At 36.4% G+C, this 21,986-nt stretch overlaps 1 protein-coding gene across 10 annotated transcripts; it reads left to right on the top strand.

The window, feature by feature from the left end:
• Positions 1 to 2,173: 2,173 nt before the first annotated feature.
• On the top strand, positions 2,174 to 20,157 carry LOC103706494 (PX domain-containing protein EREL1-like). Of its 10 annotated transcripts, none has more exons than XM_008790610.6 (11): positions 2,174 to 2,478; positions 5,046 to 5,171; positions 6,219 to 6,317; positions 9,144 to 9,236; positions 13,256 to 13,364; positions 13,737 to 13,781; positions 13,887 to 14,536; positions 14,856 to 15,020; positions 15,126 to 15,368; positions 16,843 to 17,061; positions 19,520 to 20,157. In XM_008790610.6, exons 1-11 carry the CDS (start codon positions 2,389 to 2,391, stop codon positions 19,805 to 19,807), a joined length of 2,127 nt encoding a protein of 708 aa, XP_008788832.4. In that variant the 5' UTR covers positions 2,174 to 2,388; the 3' UTR covers positions 19,808 to 20,157. The 10 variants fall into 10 exon arrangements, with proteins under 10 accessions (XP_008788832.4, XP_008788831.4, XP_088563405.2 ...); XM_008790609.6 differs by having other exon boundaries at positions 13,737 to 13,808; XM_088707281.2 differs by having other exon boundaries at positions 2,177 to 2,478; positions 13,245 to 13,364.
• The last annotated feature ends 1,829 nt before the right edge of the window (positions 20,158 to 21,986 follow it).

Genomic DNA, 21,986 nt, shown 5'->3' with positions numbered 1-21,986 from the left:
CGGCTTGTCGGAGCCTAGAGATTGGAGCACTGCGGTGCGTGGCAGATTCCGATTGGTTGGAATACGTGGGACGGCGAAAGCGGTGTGAGCCCATGAAATTACGGCAACAACAATGCAGATTATGACTAGCGAATGCAGAACTTGAACTGTAGTAAGAATGATCCAATTATACGTTACTATCAGGCTTCATATAAGATTGGATACTTTATACGCGAGGATAAATTATCTAGCCATATACTATCAAGCTTCATACAATAATGAATTCAATTGAAAGAAATTATTATGCAATGCACATGTCTATCATAGTTCCCTCTAAACATCACAAATGATTAATGAATTGACATACAGGAAAATAATGCTTGAGTTTTTTTTTTCAATGATACAATTAAAAAACAAAATCACCGATCTACGGGCTTCTACCTCCTTAATTGTCCTCTCCTTCCTCTATAAGAAAATATTTCAGCAGTAGTTATCTTTTATAACTGCTTCTCTGAGAGCTTAACTACCTAGACACTTCAATATTGGCACGATCTTTTTCTCGTCCATAAAATCTTTCCCCTTGCATGAATGATGATGGTTTCAACTCAATTCTTTAATGCACCATCCTCTCTCGTGCATAATTAAAGCCTATCTAGTTTCTTGATGCAAAATTTTAGAGAAAATTATCTTTCAATTCCTTATTTTTCTCTAAGTTTCACTTTTCTCCCCTTTTGTTTAAATTTTTTAAATCATATTATTTAAGTTCACTAAATGATCCAATGCAGTCCTGAGTCTTGTCTACCACCAACGTCGTTAGATGTCATCTAAAATGACAAAATTACCTTATTGTTATTTCGAATTTCTAATTCAAGACAAGCTCTAGTATTGCTATTGAACTTATTATTAAACTTTGAGGCCCCCACCTTTTGGTTCGAAGGAACTTCCATCCATGTATAACATCGATGCTTTGAGGGTGTTATTGAAGTTGCGGGTGACCATTTATCTTCTAGATCTTGGAAAAAATCTTTTTGGCAAGGGCAATGCTCGCCTTTCAAGCTCTGCATCCACCAACGACTTATTCCTTCATGCTGAAATAGCATCGATCATAAAAATAGAAACAAGAAAGTGAGAAGATCAATTAACACTGCTTTAAAAAGATAAAATAAAAAAGAACATAATGCTTCTCCTTCTTTGTCCATCTATCCCTTTTTTTTTCTTCTCCATTTTTCTTTTATTTAGGGAAATTTATTACTATTCCTCTATGGCTTGTGATTTTGGCTACACTATGAATTTCGCGAACAAGGATTTGCTCTCCTATCCCCTCGATTGTGAGATTGCCGGCTATAGACCAAGATTCATTAGCTGGCTATCGTTGGCAACCCTCATGTCAAACTCCAACTCACTCCACCATCTAGGACCTCGCACTAACAACTAGATGACTCCCTCCCTCCTCCTCATTCTTTACTTGAAAAAATCTCACCTCTTTAGCTCCCAAAGAAGAAAATGAGTGAGATGAGAAGGCAATGGATAAATGGAGATAATTTCAAGGTTTTTTTGCCTAAAAATGATTAGAGAAAATTCTAGCACTTGTATGAAGAATTTAAAATAATTTCTCGAACTTGATTTCAGCTTTGATCTTGGTGGTTTGAGTGTTTTAGAGGTGATTGGGAGGTAGATTAGGGATTGATTGGTGGATTTGCAGCGGACAAGAGATTTGGAGGTTGGGGAGGTTTTTAACAATGTTGTTCGAGATATCGGTGGTAAATGAAAGTAAGGAAAATTTTTGTTTAACTGAAATCAGCAAAATGAAGGGCAACATAGGTTGGTTGGGCAGTCAAAAAAGGTGGATTCGACTAAATTTTCACAGTGGCTCGACGAATTCGAGGATTATTAAACCTAAACCTTTTGCATGTATTTCCAACCTGAGGTCGCCATCAAGCAAGCTTGCATAAAGAAAATTTTAGTTTTAAAGTTGTTATACAACTGTTATATAATGCAATCTATTGAAATTAGGTATATGAAGATGGATGTTAGGATCATATTGTATTACTTAAAGAACTTAAGAATTTAATTAAAATTTTTAAATAAAAAGAGAAGTAAGTAAAATTTGAAAAAACTCGCAAGGTGTTTTTTTTTTCCATCCCTGGAGTTCTCCTCCCTCACTTCTTGCACGTGCCCACCTCCAGTAAAATTTGCCGGCATAGGAGAATTCTTGGAAGACTGTGCGAGGACGGACGGTTAGGTGTGGGCTTTGGAGTCTTCCCTCGAAGGGGGACGCCGATCGATTCGCCTCGCTCCCAAGTCATCCTCCTCCCCTGAGCGGATCCCAATCTCCTCTCCCTCTCCACCCACAGCTCGATCCTTCTCCCGCTCCATTATCTCCTTTCTGATCGCCAAAGGAGGAAGGAGATGCCCAAGAACAGCCCCCCGAAGCACCGCCACGATGGCACTTCGCCGCTGCCCTTGGGCATGGACTGGAGCCCTCCTCCCAAGAAATGGGTAACACCCCCTCCTCTGATGGCCACTTCTAAATTCGCATTAAATTCTATTTTTCGTGGCAATTCTAGGTTCTTTTTGCTATTTTTCGTCCGATCAAAGGAATCTGATCCGGACTTTGATATCTCATGATGATTTTTGAATTTTATTTTGTTTTTTTGCGTAAAATTTGGATCCTGAACATTCTCATGGGTTGCTCTAGGGTTTTCGCTTGGGATCATTCGTTCTATGCCATTGATATTCCAGTTTTTTTCTAGCTGGTATGGGTTTTCCAACAATAATGCAAATATGATTATAATCTTAAGGCTATTGTTTTTTTGTAGCTTGAAGTTATAGGATTGCTTGATTTGAATGCGTTAATTAAATTTAATGCACAAGCAATGAGATCAGCACAATAAATGGCGAGTTGATTAATTTTAATATGAAAGCAATTTACACCTATCAGATCGATGAAAAAACACCAAGTTACAGTTCGCCCGTTGCATTTCTTGTGTTCTTCTTCATCATAAATGCTTTCTTTCTCAATTTTGTAATTTGCATTTATTATCATGAAATCCACCGATAAACTTGGTAAAAGCTGGCCTTTAGTCCATGATCTCTAAGCTGTAACCATCTTAACCATCCAACTACTATTCGTTCCAATTGTCCAAAGACTCTTTGTAGCTTTGCATCGAAGAAAGGAAGTATGAGAAAGATGACAAGAACACTGTTCCACCAGTTAGACAAAGTGATAAGGAATATGGTGTTCATTACTGCTGTAAAGGGAAAAAGAGGGAAAGAAAGAGAAGATGCAGAAAATAGGAAAACCAGTTTGAATCCTTCTGGCAAAGTAATAAGGAGGAAAGACAAAGATGGTACCAGGACCAATCACCATCAAGACAAGGTGGGAAAACCACAGGTCACAACTGTCTGTCAAAACATGTGAAGAAAAGAAAAATAAGAAAAAAGAAAACCCCGACAACAAGAAAAGTGTAACGCCCTTCATAATATGAAAACTGTCTTGTCCGTCCATGAGTACCAGTTATAGATGATATTCATCCACAAACCACAGTCATCACAAGCATTTGCAGAATATATCATTTCTTGATTCGCCCCTCACAATTTTCATGTTATTTGCTCATATGAGTGAAAATATGCAAGGGAAGTGTCAACTAAATTTGTAACAATATAAACCATTGAGTTAATGACCTAATAGTGTAGTAAGATTACAAAATTGCATTTTGTTAAATTGTCATATATCTGAAAGCTGCATAGTTTACATTATGATTCGCTTCACTAGGAGGGCATTTACTTTCCATGGTATGTGCTTGGTCTCACTTGCTATATATATTCCCTGCATTTAGTCATCTAAGTGGAGGACTGTATTTTGCTTCTTCAATCTGGGTATATCTAATGGTGACTAATGCATGATTCATCTAGAGTTGCCATTCAAGGCCTACTCACCATTTTTTTGTACCAAAATTAGCTGAACAAGAAATTATGGACATTTACATTCCAACATGTGACATTTGGCCATTGCACATCATTGACATTCTTTCATTTGAGATGCTCCAGCATATCCTGAATAGTAGTTTTAGCTTTCAAGAAATGATTGCAATCCATATTTTACTGATTTTTTAATCTCAATAAGAAAGACCAACTTAGTGCACTGGCGATATGCCCCCTCCCCTCCTCCTGATGTTTGTTTATTTGGGAAAATAATAAGTAATAACCAGACATAGTGACCAGAGATAATCTCATCATTTGGGTGGTGGTTCCTATTATGGGCTTAGTCCTTAATTGAGGCTGTCTCCCTTCTCTTTTAGACCCTTGCATTTATTAAAGCCACATTAAAGAATATCAATTATGTGGATCTCATATAAAGTGGAGCAAATAGTTTTGCATTGAATGCCATATTACCCTTCTAGTAGTTGGCATGTGTGATGCATGTGAGAAATAGTATGGATGATTGTGATTTACGATATGATTTTTTTTTTAATTTCATGTACTTTGATTAATAACTCTTTTTTCGGAAGGTGCATTTCTCTTGCTTTTCTTCTCAAAGTAAGAACTAAACGACACAAGGTATGTTTATTTGGTACATGAATAATTATAGCAGAGATGAAGTGGCCTGGAGATGGATTACATGGATCCTCATGCACAGAGTGGGAATTTGGGTCTAATAATGCAGTAGATTGCTACTCTTTTATTCCTCCTCCTTTCTTGTATTTTTTTCTGATAATTATTGCTCTTTAGATACTTCAAATCAAATGTGAAGTTGCATCCACCATTTGCAATGCTTCCTTTTGCAAGAAAGATATAACATTTGATTGATAAGGAAAATACTAAACTACCATTTTAATTGAAACTTCTTTTTCGAGTTGCTGTTCTAAATTATGTTCAACGAATTACTATTTTTTTATGTATACTATCCCATGTGATTGCTTTTGAAAAACATATAAAATATCTTTTAATTCTTTGTCATTATTATGCAAACCAGAATAATTATATTTTAAAGTGCATAATCATTATTTAGTTCTTGCATTTGTATTTTTGCTATTTACTCATATAATATACGTGTGTGGATGTAGGATGGGAGAAACACGATATGGCCTCACAATCCTCACACCGGCTGGAGTTTCTGTGTCATGATTCCTTCCTGGATTGTTCAAACTGATCCTGGAGCATCCCATGAGAGCTTCTTGAATCCTATAGTTGTAATTTCTTCATTTCCCTCATGATAATTCTTGGATACATATAAAACACCATGTTAACCATTTAATATTCACCATTTGGGCGAAGATGAAGTAAGCAAATCATGAAGTGATAAGAGACATAGATTAATTCTCTTCATCCAAAAGACAAGAATAGGCCAGATTTAACAGCTGGTTTTTGTATTCTTCATCAAATTTTTATTTTTTCTGCTTCAATAAATTTTCTCAACCATCAATGTGGTTTTAGCTCTCCATAAAAAAATATATATTGGCTTTGTTTGCAATTATGTAAAGTAAGTAGTTCATGGTCATTAAAATGTAATGATTTTTTCAACTTTATTGATTAAGAGCTTTAAATTTATGTTTGAGAAGAATTGGTACTAAGGGACTGTCTCTATGTGTCGTGATGATCGGAGTTTCAAAATTTCATATTTGTTGCCATCTTAAGCCAGTTTTTAACTACAGACAACATTATCAAATTAACGCTATGTTAACAACTTCATGAAAGGTTTTATTATTCAATACACTTCAATGCGTTCCTTATCGTTAGGTTTCAAAGAGACGATCAACATTAAAGGGGAGCGAATGGTTTGTGATATGAAGGTGGCAATTTTGATCTGGTTCACAAGGACTATATGATGGATACATAGTTACATATTATGATACTTTAACCCATAAACTATTGGCATTTAGGATTGCAGATTATTTATTACCATCGGGCAACCTAGAATTTGATATCAACAAACTGCCCACTATGGTTTTGTATGCTAAAAGATCCATGGGTTTTATATTTCAGTTATTTGATGTTCTATCTATTTATCTTCAGGAGATAATATTGTTATAAGTGAATCATATTGTCTTTAGTAGGTGGATCTTTGGTTAAATGTTTAATACAATAGCAAGAATATGATGAAATACCTGTACATTTCAACTTTTCTTAAGCATGAGTCTTTAAAATGTTCACTTAATAGACATCTTAAAATAATGGATCTAAGAGTTTGTTCTTTAGTTTTGCTCTTTAATCTTTCTTTTAACAACCTTAAAGGACAGTTTTACAGGATTCATATTGGTATACAATCTCCAGAAGGGGTTAGCACAAGTCATGGAATACTTAGAAGATTCAGTGACTTCTTGAAGTTATATTCTGCTGTAAGTATAAAATTCGTTTTGCCGTTGATACCAAGGGTGATTGGCCATTTGTAATATGTTTCATCGATCCTTTTTCTCAAACATGCACCTAGTTTCATTTGTAATGGTTAAAAGAGATTTTACCATGAGTAAATTTGACATATCCGATAGAAAAAAGATACCAGGCCAAGGAGCAAATATAAGAATGCATATCGTATTCCTGTTGCATGATCATCGAAACATCTCAGGCTTATGCTTGCTGAAACCTTTCTCGAACTGCACGAGTGAGGTGGTTTGATACAGTACTATCTACTATGCTTATTGCCCATTTAAACTTGCTGCCACAACTGCAGCATCCCTCCTTGAGAATTAGATCTGGGTCAAAGTTCCTAAGTAAACTCAAAATGGAACATTCGCCACCATCTGTGTCATTCTGGCAAAACCTACTTTTGTTTTCTAAACCCATCAAAACCTGCACCTGCAGTTGTTCCTCAGCAAGACAGCCGGGTCCTAAAACCTTGGTCTACAAGCTCTCGAAAGATGCCTCTGAAAGTGTGTGATGCCATCACTCTCATGATCCAACAGTAAAAAATACTTTGATCCTGAATATGAGCATATACCATTTAATATCAGTGACTGTTAACTTGTATCTTCCTGTTGGGAATAATCTTCCCATGCAAGGAACGAGAATAGCATCACTGAGTTGTTAGTGTTAACAAGAATATGGGAATCCTGGTTTTGGCCTTAAATGTTCACATCATGCATGCAACTAGCTTACTTACCTACCACCTTCGAAATCCTCAGTCTTGAGCCAGTTGTTTTAAAAAAGGACAAGATCTATCCTAAATCCTCTTTCAGTCTCTGCTTCTTAAGCAAAATGCTTCACTATAACCTTATAGCATCAACTTCTGAATTTAAGGGCTGGGACTTCTCTAGTTGTATGGTTGCCCTACACCCGTTGGTGTATGCTTTGAGATGTAATGTGGGCATCACCACATCAATTAGTTCAAATGAAGCATAGGTGGGACATTGCATGGCCAGAAACACCATTTAAACCTATCAAGGATTTAAATTTTGCCCATCTCTTTTTGTTCCTTCTCTAGCTTAGACCTAGAATAGTAATCTGAAACTTTTCTCTAAGCTATGAGCATGCACATTAGCTGAAGCATTGGCCTAGGCAACTGCGACACAAGTTATTGCTTCAGTGAGAGGATGTTTTTTGGTGTCTTCCTCAAGTAACCTTCTTTATAAGGGAAGATATCCCATGCCTAAAAATGTGCACATGACCCAGCTCCAATGATTTCTCTAATCTGCCAACTAAATTGTCATCCTTTTCATTTGGAGCATACCATCAGAGCAAGTAGGATGATTCTTTTGAGATGCCAAAATTTCTTCCTTTTTTCTTTTTAGGAATCACTTATGCAATTGGATGTGAAAGGGTAAGCCCTCGATCAACAGTTGGCCTATGAAGTCTGGATGGGGCCATAAAGCTAATTACCACATTGGTGATTTATATGACCAGCTAGATGTCCCAGCACAACGTTCTTTTAGCATGATCCTTGCTGGTGCTCTTGTACAAGTAGATGTGTAGTCATATGACTCATTTCCAAACCCACGTTGTAACATCAGTTCCTAATGTCTCAAGCCTTCCCCCTTGTTTTTCTATATTGGCCTTATGCTAAACATATCTACCCAAGGTACACTGTCTTGATACCGGGCCTCATACCGGTGTCATCCTGTCAATGTGTCGGTACATTCAATACGGATGCCGGTTCGGCATACCGAGTGTTGGTATACCTCCTGTACCGTTTACCAGTATCGAATAAATACAATAAGGTAGGCCCCATACCACCTAGTTCGATACGGTATGACATTACCATTTACCTACCAAATAGAATGAGAGTGCTTATATATCTGTTAGGGCCTCTTCCATCCGAAGAATAACTATACTGGGTGTACCTTCCCTTTTTTCATCAAAGCGAGCACATCTAACAACATTTAATAGGCTGTTTCTGGCATCAAAGCCAGATAGGACTTGTACTGGTGAAGTGGTGATGCTGTTTGCTGTGACAGGGATACTGCGAATCTTGCCCAACTCAAATTGCCATTTAGCATATGGCAAGATTGCCAGGGCTTAATCAATTATGACAAACACAGCTCTCAAATTATTCAATCACATTAAGTCAGGGGGAAGTAAACTTATTAACTTTCTGAACGGTTGAAAACCAATCTGCATAATTTAAGCCAGAAATCTATATGCTTTTTTTAGGATCCTCACAACATCTTTTTCATAGCTCCGGGAAAATGTAGATTACATGAACCGTGCCTTAACTATTAACTTTCTGTTATGCTAACTGTGAACTTTTATTTTAAAATTTTTGACTGTTGTCTTCACCCTAAAGTTGTTGCATGGTTTGCTGCAGTTAAGATGTGCATTGACGGCTCCCTGTATTAGTTTATGTATCTCACAATTACTATTCTGTTTTTAAAAGTCTGGTTTACAAATTAAACTTTCTTCATGAATAGCTAAACTTAAAATTTGTCTTAATTATTTGATGTGATAAGATGCAAGACTTGATAAATTTAGAGTTTCACATATAATTATGCTTCCAGCAGCTACTGTCATTTATATGTTTCATGTATGCTTTTCTTTTTATAGTTTTTACTGCTTTCATGGTTTTCTTACTGAAGTCCTTATACGTAGAAAAATATCACTTATTTTACTTAATCGCATAATGATCAAGTTTACTGCAACATGTTTGGGGATATGATAAAGTAAGCTGTCTATATGTTCAGATCCAAGTTTATTCAGTTCAGTTCCTTCAAACTGTTCCCATTCTTTTGTAGCTTAAGAAGGCATTTCCGAAAAAGGATATTCCTCCAGCCCCACCAAAGCATGCTTTCTTGAGAATAAATTCCAGTCGGATTCTCTTAGAAGAGGTCAGTGTAGCATTTCACTTGAAGTTTGTACATCCTATGGTTTAGATCGGATTGTGTTTTTTTGACTTTACTTTGCGATGATTTAGTTCTATTTGAAATTTATGTAAGTTGTATTTTATCGGGTCTTGTAGTTTTTATTATAGGGCACTCATTGCCACAACATATGTTAGTTTCTTAAGATATTATGATTGTGGCATTCGATATACTAGGAATTGATTGAGGTATTAGGTTTCTTGTATCTTTGTAATGCATTAAGTTAAATATTTATTTGATGTAGTCAAGATTTTAAATTCCGTGGGATGGGGATGTCCCTGTTTTTCTATGGAACAGGACACCATCATTGTCCCGCCCCATCCTGGTGGTGGTCTCATTCATACATCCCGGTAGATATCCTCCATCTATCTCCCCTTCTTCTTTCCTTTTCTTCCTTCCTTCCTTCCTTTCTTTCTTTTCTTCTTTCTTTCCTTCTTTCATTTCTTTCTTTTTCTTCTACCTTACTTTTTTTCCCTTCCTTTTTCTTTTGGTTTCTTATCCCTTCCTTTATTTTTTTTCCTTTTTCTTCTTCTTTCTTTTTCCTTTCTTCCTTCTTTCGTTTTTCTTCTTCTTCTTCCTCTTCTTCTTTCCTTTCACTTTTTCCTTTTCTTTATCTTTCCTTTCTTTCTTTCTTTTTTCTTCTTCTTCTCTCCCCACATAAATGGGTTTTGGAGTCCCAACCCCATCTCCGTCTTGTTTTCTCATAGGAATGGGACGGGACGGCGGGGACACCCCCCATCCCATCAGGACTTAAACTTTGAATGGAGTCAAACTTGTTATAAATATTAACGATAGTGCCAAAATAATTAGATTACTTATTTAGGCATTTCTTTGCGTATACATTTAAGTACTCAACTACATTATATCACTAATCAAAAATCTAACAACAAATTAATCAAATGAGGCTTCAGTAAGGCTTCACCTTAGGGTGCGGCAAGCTCTTATATTCTGGTTCATAGTTTCTCTTGGCTATATGGTTTATCTGAGGGGGAGATCAAGCTTTACGAAATAATAAATGGTCTTATCAATGTGCAAATATGACTCCTGGCCTCCTTTCAAACCCATAGGCCCACATATCGGCTATGGGTCCAGATATAGATCAATTTAACTTTGTTGCCTCCTTAGCTAAATTTTACCTAACCTAGACCCAACTAGTCGAAATCCATATATTATGTTAGGGTTTGGTTTGAATTTTAAAAACCAAACATGACTTGAATCCAAACCTGATTGGAAACCAATAGTCTGCTTAGTATATATATTGTCTGGTTTTACCCTTGCATCCCTCACATTTCATATAAAACTTGTTAATTGTACTCTGAGGCTATGCTATTAGTGAATAGTTTTAAGGACACAAAGGATGGTGCCTACCTATGATTTGGACTCGACCTAAATACATATATGACCTAGCCTAGACCTAGACTTGATCTATACTCGACCTAACTTAGAGCCAATCATTACTTGACCCTACTTGGACTGAGCTTGACCAAATTCTTAGATAGATAGGATTTGGTTTAAAACATAGACTCGAACTCCTGACAAGATTGGATCTGGGTTAGGAGTTAATTCAAACCTCATCCAACTTGATACCACCTCTATTTGCAAGTTCAATCACAAAGGTTAAAACAAGTATTTAACACCTAGCCAACTAGTGTATGGTGATCCATCATCCATCAACAAATTGGGTCGGATCAAAACTTGTTTGATTTGATGATTCAGATGGTAAAACGAATTTGAATTGCTTGATTGAGCCAGATTCACCCTATCTTTGGTAAATTGTCCAGTAATATTTCATTCTTCACCCTCTTACATCCTTTCGAGTGAAGCAAAAGGAAGCACACTCTTACTATGGTGGTGGTTGTTGTGCTTAGGTTGCCCCTGCATTTGATTGGGTCATCAAAGATGGTGGAGGGAAGGAGTTTCAACAGGATATTCGGGACAATGGAGAGGTAGTCTTGTTGTTTGAGGCGACATGGCTGAATTTTATGCGAATGGGGGCAAGATTGATGGATTTCATTGTAGGGAAGGTGGCATGGCCAGATCCTATGGGAGAGGAGGTGGTAGGAGGTGATAGGATTGGACCTCATGGGAATGAAGGCTATTGGACTAGATCTTGCGAGGAGGCGGCCTAGCAGGATCACGTGGCAATGGAGGTAGGGTGCTTGAATGTTATGGTAACAAGGATGGCCGAACCAAACTTCTTGGGAATGGAGGCAACATGGCTGGATCCAATGCAAATAGAATCAGTGTAGCCAACTATTGGAAGGAGGCAATCTTCTTTTCTTCTTCATGCCTTTTTTAGGAGATATGCTGGAGCTAGTCCCTTTTTTTTGGGGGGTGAGACTTGGAGGAGTGGGGAGTTGGTTCAATATGTGAAGATGAAAGAGGACAGAATGTGGAATTATTACAAGGTTGGTTTGGTGCTTGAATAGCAAGGGGGGAACATGGAATTGGTGAAGGATTTGGGTTGGCTTGTCAATCATTAGCTGACACACAAGTGAACAAGGAGCTTGTGACCTGGTAGTTGGGTCTAGGTCAATGGGTTTACAAACACTAGTTAAAACTACATCAACTCACTAGTTGGCCTTAATTATTTGCTGGTTACCAAAATGACATGTATTCACTTTGAGGTTACCCTTTTGTCATGTTCTGATGCATCGTCTTCAAGCTCTAGGGCTTGGTTGGATGCTTAACTGGCTTAACTATGTGATATTATCTCTCAGATGAGTCAAAAAGCTTGAAGATATAAGGCATAAAGGTAAAGAAGCCAAAGGGATCAAGAATCTTGTAGATTTTGTAATAACAAGTTTTGTGGATACCATGACATTATATATATAATGTTGTTTAGGGTGGCGCAGCTAACAATCACGTCCAATTTCATTGTTGGGGCCTCAAAATGAGCCAGTCAAACTGAAATTTTTTTTTGGAAAAGATTTTAACTAGACGTATCTCCCAATTTAGGAAGAATTTGGCGGAGCGACCAAAAGCAAAGTTGATGTAGGAGTTGAGATCTACTTGTAGGACTTTAACTTTTTCATATTTATTTTCATAAATCATTTCTATTTTGGGAAAGCTAGTTTTGTTCGAATGAGGAGAGCAATCCGACCTAAATTATGCAAGGGTGGATCTTACTATTATAAAGAGAGGCTATATGTATCTGAGTTTAGGATTAATGATCAATAAAAGAAAAGGGGACCTAAACCCTATTTTGCCAATTTTTTTACTTTTTCTTAAATATTTTTGAGATTCAAGTTAAGCGGGTTAAAGGAATTCTTCCTTCTCCCCAATTGGATTAGAATAGCATGATAGTTTTTAAATTAGTTTGTTTTGAGATATAGCGCAGATTCTTAAAGAACAAGGGAACTGCACTTCAGTGAATTATTGAAGTTGGATATTTAGTAAGAGTTTTCTCTTCCATATTGATGTGATTTAGATGTGTTCTTAATGGCATAGCTCTGCATTGCTTGAGGTATTGCTCCGGTGCTTTCTTGTCAAAAAAGAAAGTTGAGATAGTTTTAGTTATCTCTCTAGTAATCCTTTCCATATTTTATCCAAATAAAGTTTTAATATCTTAATCGAGTAATTTTTTGAATATTTTTCTATTTTAAGTTTTCCATTTGTTCTTGTATGATATGTAGTAAATACTTGATATGTTATCTACCATAACTTTTTTTTTGGAGATAATTTAACATCAAACATATATATTTTATACTTTCTTCATATGAAGTTCCTTATCATCATCATGCTATTATTGTTATTGTTTGCTGCTCCAAGGATAGTGGATTTCTGCACTCTTGTAACGGCACAAGATAAAATGATTATTACCAAAAAATGTCTAAAAATGTTTCAAACATAAGTAATTTTAAAGTTTGATTATGGAACATATCAGGAGATTCCCAATTTTAAAGTTCTTTTGTTCTTTTGGTGTACTGTAGTACATTTCCTTGCTAGGTGATTAATGATTCTCAAACTGGATAGCTATGTTGCAGAGGAGGCATGCTTTGGAGGAATGGATGGGAAAGCTACTTTCTGACATTGACCTATCTAGAAGTGCTCCTATGGCAAGTTTTCTTGATCTTGAAGCTGCTGCAAGGTCATGTAGGTGTTATCACCCATATATGTTTATACATATTTACATATCATGTATGTATTATTGTGTTTCTTTGCTTGTGAGCATGCATGCATGTGTTGTGCGTATCTTGTGTGTGTTCATGTTGTGTTGCGTCTGTCAGTTTCTTAATTGTAAATCATTTTTATGTATCTTCTGGGCTTGCATTTATATATAATGTTTTTGGCTATAGATTCCCAAAGGTATGTTCTAATATAGAATGCTTTATTATGCATCCTAAATATCTAATTTAACATTTAATACACCTTAGTTGGCTTTTAATCTTTGCTTTTGGTTATAGTCAAGCTAATTTTGTTTCTTTGATATATGATTGCATTTTACTTATGCACTTTTTTCTTCAGCATTTAGGGATGCAAATCATGATCATTTGGAAACTAGCTCTTCAGGTGATGCTATTGCCATGGCCTCTTCAGGTCCACTCAGACCTAGTTCAAGTGTTTCTATTGCTGATGGTTCAAAAGTCGTATCTAAGTCCCATTTTGTTGCTTCAGACATTGGTAGTGATGTATATGAAGCATCAGACTTGGGAACTCCGAGGCAAGGGAAGGTCCAAATTTCTGAAACTAGTCCAGAAGATCTAGCAATGACTTATGATCTAACTGCTCCAAGAGGGGTAATTGCTAATGGAATCCTGGGAGAATCAATCCTGGATCAGCCAGAAGAGTTTCTTAGAAGTAGGTTGCACTACAGAAGAGAGAACCTTGTTTTGGAGAGGGATAGTTCCGATGTAACTTCAAAGGAGACATTTCTTTCTAGAGACAAACTAGAGTCAACTTCAGAACAGGATCATGATAAGCTTTCTGGTCATACTCGAAAACTCTCTGCTGAAAGTATTGGGAGTGACATAAGTTCTATACGAGGCAGTGAATTATCAGTTCCTGGGATGACTAATTCGATTTGGGATGGCTCTATTGATCTTCCTAGTGGCTCTGAATCTCAAAATGCAATGGAAGCTCTATCTAGCTTGGAGACGCATGTTCTGAATGATGCACATATTGTCCTTCCACTTGATCAACGACATCAATTGAATAGAGTTCTTGTCACCATGAAAAGAAGATTAGGGACAGTGAAAGCAGATATGGAGGATCTTATAGCTCGACTGAATCAAGAAATGGCTGTGAAAGAATACCTTACAACAAAGGTGCATCTTGGGCAATTATTTTTATGATCTGCTTGGCATGGCTAGTCAAAATTGCATGTCTTTTATGCTTCTAAAATTTAATGTGAGAGGTGTTTTATGAGCATCTTTCTTCTTATCAAATTGGTTTTTTCAATTTAATTTTCTCATTTGTTGGTCCTTGATAGAGGTCCTGCATTTAGATATGAAAAGGCGAAAAAAAACAGTGACAAATATATGATATGCCAAATCTATTTGAGTCCTCTTATAACTGATCATTTTGGTAACCTTGCTGTACCTTCATAAGGTGTCGCCTTACTGTAATTGATTTTTGTGGTTCCAGGTCAAGGATTTAGAGGTGGAACTGGAAGTCACTAAGCAGAAAAGGAAAGAAAACTTGCAACAAGCCATTTTAGTTGAAAGAGAAAGAGTGACACAAATGCAATGGGATATGGATGAACTTCACAGGAAGTATGCAGAGATGGAGTCAAGGCTTAAGATTGAGCAAGTTCGTTTTTTCCTCTTTACCTTAGTACTTATTTGTTCAATATAGTATATGTTCACAAGTACTGATTTTTCTCCATTTTCTTTTTTTTTTTTCTGAATGTTGCAGGATGAAAGAACTCGTGCAGAGTCAGAAAAAACAACTGCCAGTGGTGAGAAAGAATTGTTGCTGCGGGAGTTAGATACTAAACAAGAAGAATTAGAGATCATGCAGAAACGTCTAGAAGAATTAGAGATGAAGTCAAAAGTGGATATCAAAGTTCTTGTCAAAGAGGTGAAATTTCTCAGGAGTTCTCAAGCGGAGCTGAGGGAAATGCTAAATCAATCTTTAAAAGAAAAGACTGAATTAGAGGTATGCATTTAATTATACCTGAAGAACATGAGTAAACAAGAGGCAGTTTTACCTCATGAAGGAAATTGCCAAATGTCCTCGAAATGAGTAGTAGTGTCCAGTTATATATCATATATTTTTTTAATTGTCTTTTATCTTTAAGTAATACAATAAAAATGGGAATGAACCAAAAGACGGGACAAATTATCAAGGTCAAATTAGGCACTTGCTGTTTAAAACATATGTGAAAAATGGAAAGGCTGCAATAATCTCGGAATTTTTGCATATGATATGCTATGTCAGGCCATTGTATAATGTGCATCATGGAATGGTAGCAACTGCATGCTAGTTCTCGGCATGTTCTGATGCCAGTGCATGCCAAATCTGCAAAGCGCTGCACTGAATTATATGGTATATATGGAGCTAGTTCTGGGCCTGCATGTGATACCTTGCTGCAAACCGGAGCTATTATAAGTTTTGCCTTGGCTATAAGGATTGAAACAAGTTTCTAGCTCAAATAAATGCACTTGTTTATATCATCATTTATTTTGGAACCACCATATGAGCTGCATTTTGTATCAAAATCATTAACTCTATATATGACGGGAAAGCCTCGGAGTCCAGCATGCACATGTTGGACTCTAAGCTCTCCTGTCCTACGCCACACCTAAAAGAGGAGGTCAGGAATCCAGCACATACTGGATTCTGCAGCCTCTAATGGCACTCCTAAAAAAAGAAAGAAGAAAAGAGGAACAAGATTCCAGCATGTGCCTGGACCCTTTTGCTTAAAACTCCTCATTTAGTTCTGTTTTTTGTAAATACAGTCTTATGAAATAGAAAATATGCTCTCTCCTGAGAGATTTTCTGCACATGCATCACACATGCCAAGCTCTATTATTATTATTAAAAAACTACAGCTCATGTTCCACTTTGAGTCGTCGTTTGATAATTTGTCTCAGAGGTGGTTGCAGTTCTATAGGAGATCTTCACTTATTCCTTGCTAGGTCATTTAATTTGGGTTTTTTTTTCACAAATCTGATGTCCGTTGGGGTCATTGATCATCAATTTTGTTTTTGTTGTCCTTGTGTAAGTTGTGCCATATGTAAAATATTGGAGACTGTGAAAATATTCCAATATTCAAATTTTTGCCTCAAAATTCTACAGTCAAAAAATATTATTTTATCGAATGGAAAGTGAAGAAAAAGGTAATGCTGTTATTCTTGTGTTATTTCCTGCTATCACATTAGAAATTGATATAACAGCTATTATTTCAGCGATTATATTAATATTTAAAAATTTGTAAAGTTTCTTTTTGCGACAAATAACAGCCATAATGACGATTATCATGGTTAATAATGGTTTCGGTGAGGGTCCATTATAATGGGATAATGTGTTGTTTAAAATCTTGGTTCTAGATTGTTATGGCTTCAAATTCCTGGAATGACCTTCTTACTAATTTAGCCGTGTTTCTTCAATTTTTTATATGTTTAACCAGAGGGTTGCTCATAAGGAAAAACAAAGGTGGGCACATGCAAAATCAGCAAGGAAGAAGCTTCTTGATGAATGTAGAGTTCTTCGCAATCGACTTCAAGATTGCAGTGTTAATTTTCTTTCAGAATCAGAAGACAGGTTCACTATTAATCCTTCATCACTATCTGATGCTCTGGATCTTCTAGCAACTTCAGATAATAGAATTGGCCTTCTTCTTGCGGAGGTAATTTTATGATTCTTCAGTGGTTATCTAGTCAGATAATTAATGGTTTTTTAACTTTCATGGTGACTCCAATTTCTTTTTGTAGTTTCTCTATTTGAAGTAATTATTTCATACTGGTTAGTGGTGTTCCTGTTTGATTTTCTTCTCTCTCTCTCTCTCTCTCCATGTGGTTTTGGTTCCTTTGGATTTAATAAATTAACTTTGTGAGGGAAGTGTCTCTTGCTTTTATGTCTACCTTTTTGTGAGGGAAGTGTCTCTTGCTTTTATGTCTACCTCTATTTGAACTTAAGTGTCTATGGAAACTGATACTAATCACTTCTGGTCAAATTAGAGAAGTTTCTAATGTTGGAGCATCCATGAATAATGGAAAGCACAAAGATAGTTTTATAATAAGCGTGATTGTCTATTCCATTATCTTTAATAAAGCCACCTGATACTAAGAATCAAAGGCTGGATCTTTGTTACATCAGGAGGATACATATATTCCATCGTGGGAATGGGAAAGCAAACTCTTTAAAAACTTAGGGGTACTTTAATGAAAGTGCGCAGGAAGCATCTCTACAAAATTATGTAGTATTATAAGATAATAGAAACTTACTTATATGATTATTTCTTTCTATTAAAAAGATGCATAACGATTCAGAATGAAATTATATAATGATTGATACATTTATTATTGGATTACAATTTTGATTATTTTTGGCCAGCAATAGAAGAGACCAAGTTCTAGGGATGGATGTGTGAGAAGGTGGTGGGTTAGAGGAACAAGATTCTAGAGAGATTTCAAAGCAACTGGGGCACTCTTAGAATAAGATTCCAGCTACTTTATTGATTGAATATTATGATAGTTTTAGGGAAATGTTAATGGATGTCTTGTGGGTACTCGTTAAGATGATCACGCCTATTAATCACCAAGGACATGTCTTATTTCTGTTGGTTACATGATTATTGTTAACTACAATATCAATTATCAACTATTTCAATTTGCTCTCATTTCCTATTGCTTATTCATCTTTGTCACCAAATGAGTGGTTAAGATTTATTTAATGAAGCATAAATGGTAGACTTGAAGATCTTAATATTAGGAAATAAGATTACGAGAAAATTATACTAGGAATTACAGGTTGTTATAGAAAGTTTATAATGTTTAATCCCCTTGAATTCAGCTAGATTTTGACATTTCATGACTCATTGTTCTTAACATATGCCTTGGGACCATTCATTAACTGGACCCTGAGTTTTAAATTGTCATCTGGGACTGCATCTATTTTGGCCTTTAGGCATATTTGTGCCTCTGAGATGATCTTAGCTCCCTATATCAAAGTTATCACCTCAACATTTCAACTAGATTCTTTGTCAAGATTTGAACAGACACATGCTTCTCAACCAATTCCTACTTGAAATAGACCTTTTTATTGGTCTTTTAGAGTGAAACAACCCAATTCCAATCAGAAATAAGATGGAAAACCACATAGTTTGCCATATTCAGTGGAACTTGTGATTGAAACTTGTCTCAAACTCATTTTGAGTGCCTGCCACCCTAAATAACTTCATTAGTTGTTAACTTGATTAATCTTGTCAGATGTGTGAATTACAAGTTAGGCATAAATATAAGCACGGGACAATGATTATGAGTTTTTATTTAGGGAAATGTTTTGAAGAAAATGTATAATTGTCAACATGATTGTATTGCTCTCTGGCTCTTGGTTTCTTCATTACAGATGGACTTTCAATAATTAGACTGGTCTTTGCCCCTTCTTTCGCCCTTCTTCATCTAGACTCCTCCAAGTCCAGGGAACGTTGGATGGTTTCTTCTTGGCTGCATGAGCTTATACAACCTACCAACAAGATACATACGTTGCCTATTAAAGAATCGGCCTTTTAAATCATGCTAAGCCCCTCTTTGGTCCAATAATTCCTTGGCCAAGAGCCAACAGCCAAATCACATGGTTGATATCCTGCAGAGAGCTGGTCATATACCTTTCTTGAACTATGATCATGTCTGTGGCATCTCTGGATGCATCAAAACTAGACATGTAAGTAAAGCTTATCAAAATTATTGAAAGCAAGGCCATCATGGAGATTCACATTGAAACAGCTGCAAAGGCCAATATGAAAAGCATGAGAATTTGTATATAATTCTCACTTTCTTCCGACTGGAGCAAAACGTCTGGAACTCAGCATATTCTGCCTTACTGTGCCGTATTTAATGCTGTTGATTGATGCACCTTCTGAGTCCTATCTTGTGCAATACTACATTTTTTCTTTAAAAAATTTTGGTCTGCATCTCCTGCTATAAATACAACTTAGTATCATCTTTAGTACATGCACAACAGTGAGCTGAAGTTTAGATTGTTGTGATTTTCTTTCTCACAGACGTACGAGTGGTTGCATAAGTTCATCTAAAGATTTGATTTTCCATTATTTTAATAAGTGATCTGATGCTGATTTTCTATAGGCACAACTCCTTGCACGAGATGAGGAACAGACCATCTCTGATGCGGATGAGGCTCGAAGTAGTGAATCCTCTGAAAATTTAATTGCTACAAATGGCGAAAATCCAATTAATGCAGATGATGAGATAAGAAAAATGTTGACGGATATATTTATAGATAATGCAAGACTGAGGAAACAAGTCAATTCTGTTATCCGTTGCGCTCTCATTACGGTTGTTAAACCAGAGAAGGAAGATAGTGAAGAAGTTCCCTCAAGGAGGACTGTTCTTAACCGGTTCTTAGAGAGATGAAATGAGTCTCCTGTAAATTCTGTTGAATGCTTGTTTTATGATTCAGGGATCCCCATTCACATTCTACTTAGGGTTCTCTTGAGTATTAACTCTTGCATTATCCATGCAAGGGCAAGTGGTCATCTACATCTTGAGGACAATAGCTTCCTTTTGCGCTGTTGTAATCATATTTTTGTCTATAGAACAAAATAAGTTCATGAGAAATGATTTGGCTTCTCAAAGGGCTCAGCTTGGTCTTGGTCTCTCTAAGCCTTTCTATAGGAGATAATGTAATTCAAAGACAAAAGAATCAAGAGTTACTGGATTGCCTCTGGGTAAAATGTGCAATAGAAAAGAGGACTTTTTAAGAACTTTTGGTGCCATGCAATGCTCTTGATGTGGAACACACAAGAAACATGAACTTCATATTTTGTTGCAGTCCTAGTTGAGAAGTGCTAATTTGCACATTTGTCCCTTCAAAGAACTGCGGAGAAAACATAACTATTGTGGTGGGATGGTAGAATAATAATCAAGGATTCTAATAGTTCCAAAGATGGTGCAGAATGACTACCTTGTAACTGACTTATTGCACTTCTCACCATTTGTGGATTCTGCTTCTTTAATTTTACTCTACCATGTTATCTGGAAGCTTACCATAAAATCAGTGGGCACCTGCAGTGTCATAGCATCTCACTGGTGCCCTGAGGAACCTGAAACACTCAAGGATCCTCATATCATAAAAATCTTCATGAATTAAGCTGGAAAAGAGTTTGTGACATTTTTGTGTATGTTTTGTTGTTGTTGTTGTTGTAGTAGTAGTAGTGTTTGGCGGCAGTGTTCGGTTTATGTCATTTTTTCCCACTCTCCTTTTGTTTTTGAAATCCATCTGGTAAGAATATCGCATTTGATGATACAGTCCATACGATTATTCAAGCTCTAGAATTTTGTTATGCCCTCTTCTCAGGAAGGGGACAAGGAACCCATCGTTCCTGCAATCCTGTACTGTTCAGCAATCAATAGCTTTCTATACTGATTTACTTTCGCTTAGTATAGAGGCATCAAAGAAAGTAGCAGACTGTTGTAGCTCGGCTGCTTATCTTTGTCAAATGTCATGGGTTGAAGGTCAAGATGATGCAGAATTCTATGCTCAAGTCTAATAAAAAGTCCCTAAACGAAAGCCTTATTTAGTATATGAAAATGAAAAACATCGGTAATGCTTGTGAATGATTTTGGCACATGAGAATTGGAAAAACTCTTGCAATTTGTTGCCAGGGATGGCTATAAAATTACTAAATCAGCATTTATGGGTCTGTGATAAACTTGCCTTGTGCACATAGCATGCATTTTCCCTGATACATAATGAAAATATCTGTTTCGGGAATATTTTAAATTTAAGATTTTTCCCCCGATCATCTTGAGTAAAATTTCATAAATATTGTTATGATGAAATTTAAAAGGATTTTTTGCATAGATACCCTTCTAAATATAGGGTTTTGCGTGAATACCCTTCCAAAATTGATATTTGCATGTATATCCTTATAAAATATTTATTTTGCTATTCTACCCTTTTTTATTCTTATTTTTGCATATATGCCCATACCATCTAACGCTGTTAAAAAATTAACGGTTTTAAATTAAAATGACTAAAATATCCTTAATGGGTAGGTGTGCAAATAAATTTTTTTATAAGGATATACAAATAAATAGAAACTTTACCACGTCTTTGGATAAGAATTTGGACAAATCTACTTGGTCATATCGTAATATTGAGGTGCTGGGCGACCCATGACTCGAAAGACTTGCAATTCCATTGCAGAAAACTGGCACATAACCCATATTTAGTTGAGTGTTCCCTCACTCTCTCCCTACAAAGGTTAAAAGAAACAAAAATCAAAAAACAGAAGAAAAAAGAGAAAAACCAGCCACCGAGACACCAGAGGTATCAACAGTGTAATCGATCGAGAGAGAATCCTGACGGGCCGAGGTTCCTTTGGATTCTGTGAACCTATGCTTGTTGCTATCCTTCCACACTTGAACCCTACTCCCCTTAGGGCTTTTTCTCCTCATTGGCTGGCATTTCCCATCCCTTTAGAGAATAATAAGGCCATGGGAGCAAGCTAACGAGCTCCTAAGAAACCCATATCTCCTTCCTGTCTGCCTTGAAAACCCGCCTTTATCCTGATTTTGTTTCTCTTTTTAT

The sequence above is a fragment of the Phoenix dactylifera genome, chromosome 11 (assembly GCF_051530095.1).
Source record: "Phoenix dactylifera cultivar Ajwa chromosome 11, Ajwa_hap1_PhDact_Kaust_v1.1, whole genome shotgun sequence".
In the NCBI taxonomy this organism is placed as follows: Eukaryota; Viridiplantae; Streptophyta; class Magnoliopsida; order Arecales; family Arecaceae; genus Phoenix; species Phoenix dactylifera.
This window is presented reverse-complemented; position numbering and strand designations above follow the sequence as displayed.

Excerpts from the sequence above, each read along its gene's own strand:
- LOC103706494 (XM_008790608.6), top strand. The coding sequence starts at position 2,389 with ATGCCCAAGAACAGCCCCCCGAAGCACCGCCACGATGGCACTTCGCCG. Across the intron at positions 14,537-14,855 it reads AAGAATACCTTACAACAAAG|GTCAAGGATTTAGAGGTGGA; the intron begins GTGCATCTTGGG and ends TTGTGGTTCCAG. Across the intron at positions 15,021-15,125 it reads CAAGGCTTAAGATTGAGCAA|GATGAAAGAACTCGTGCAGA; the intron begins GTTCGTTTTTTC and ends TGAATGTTGCAG.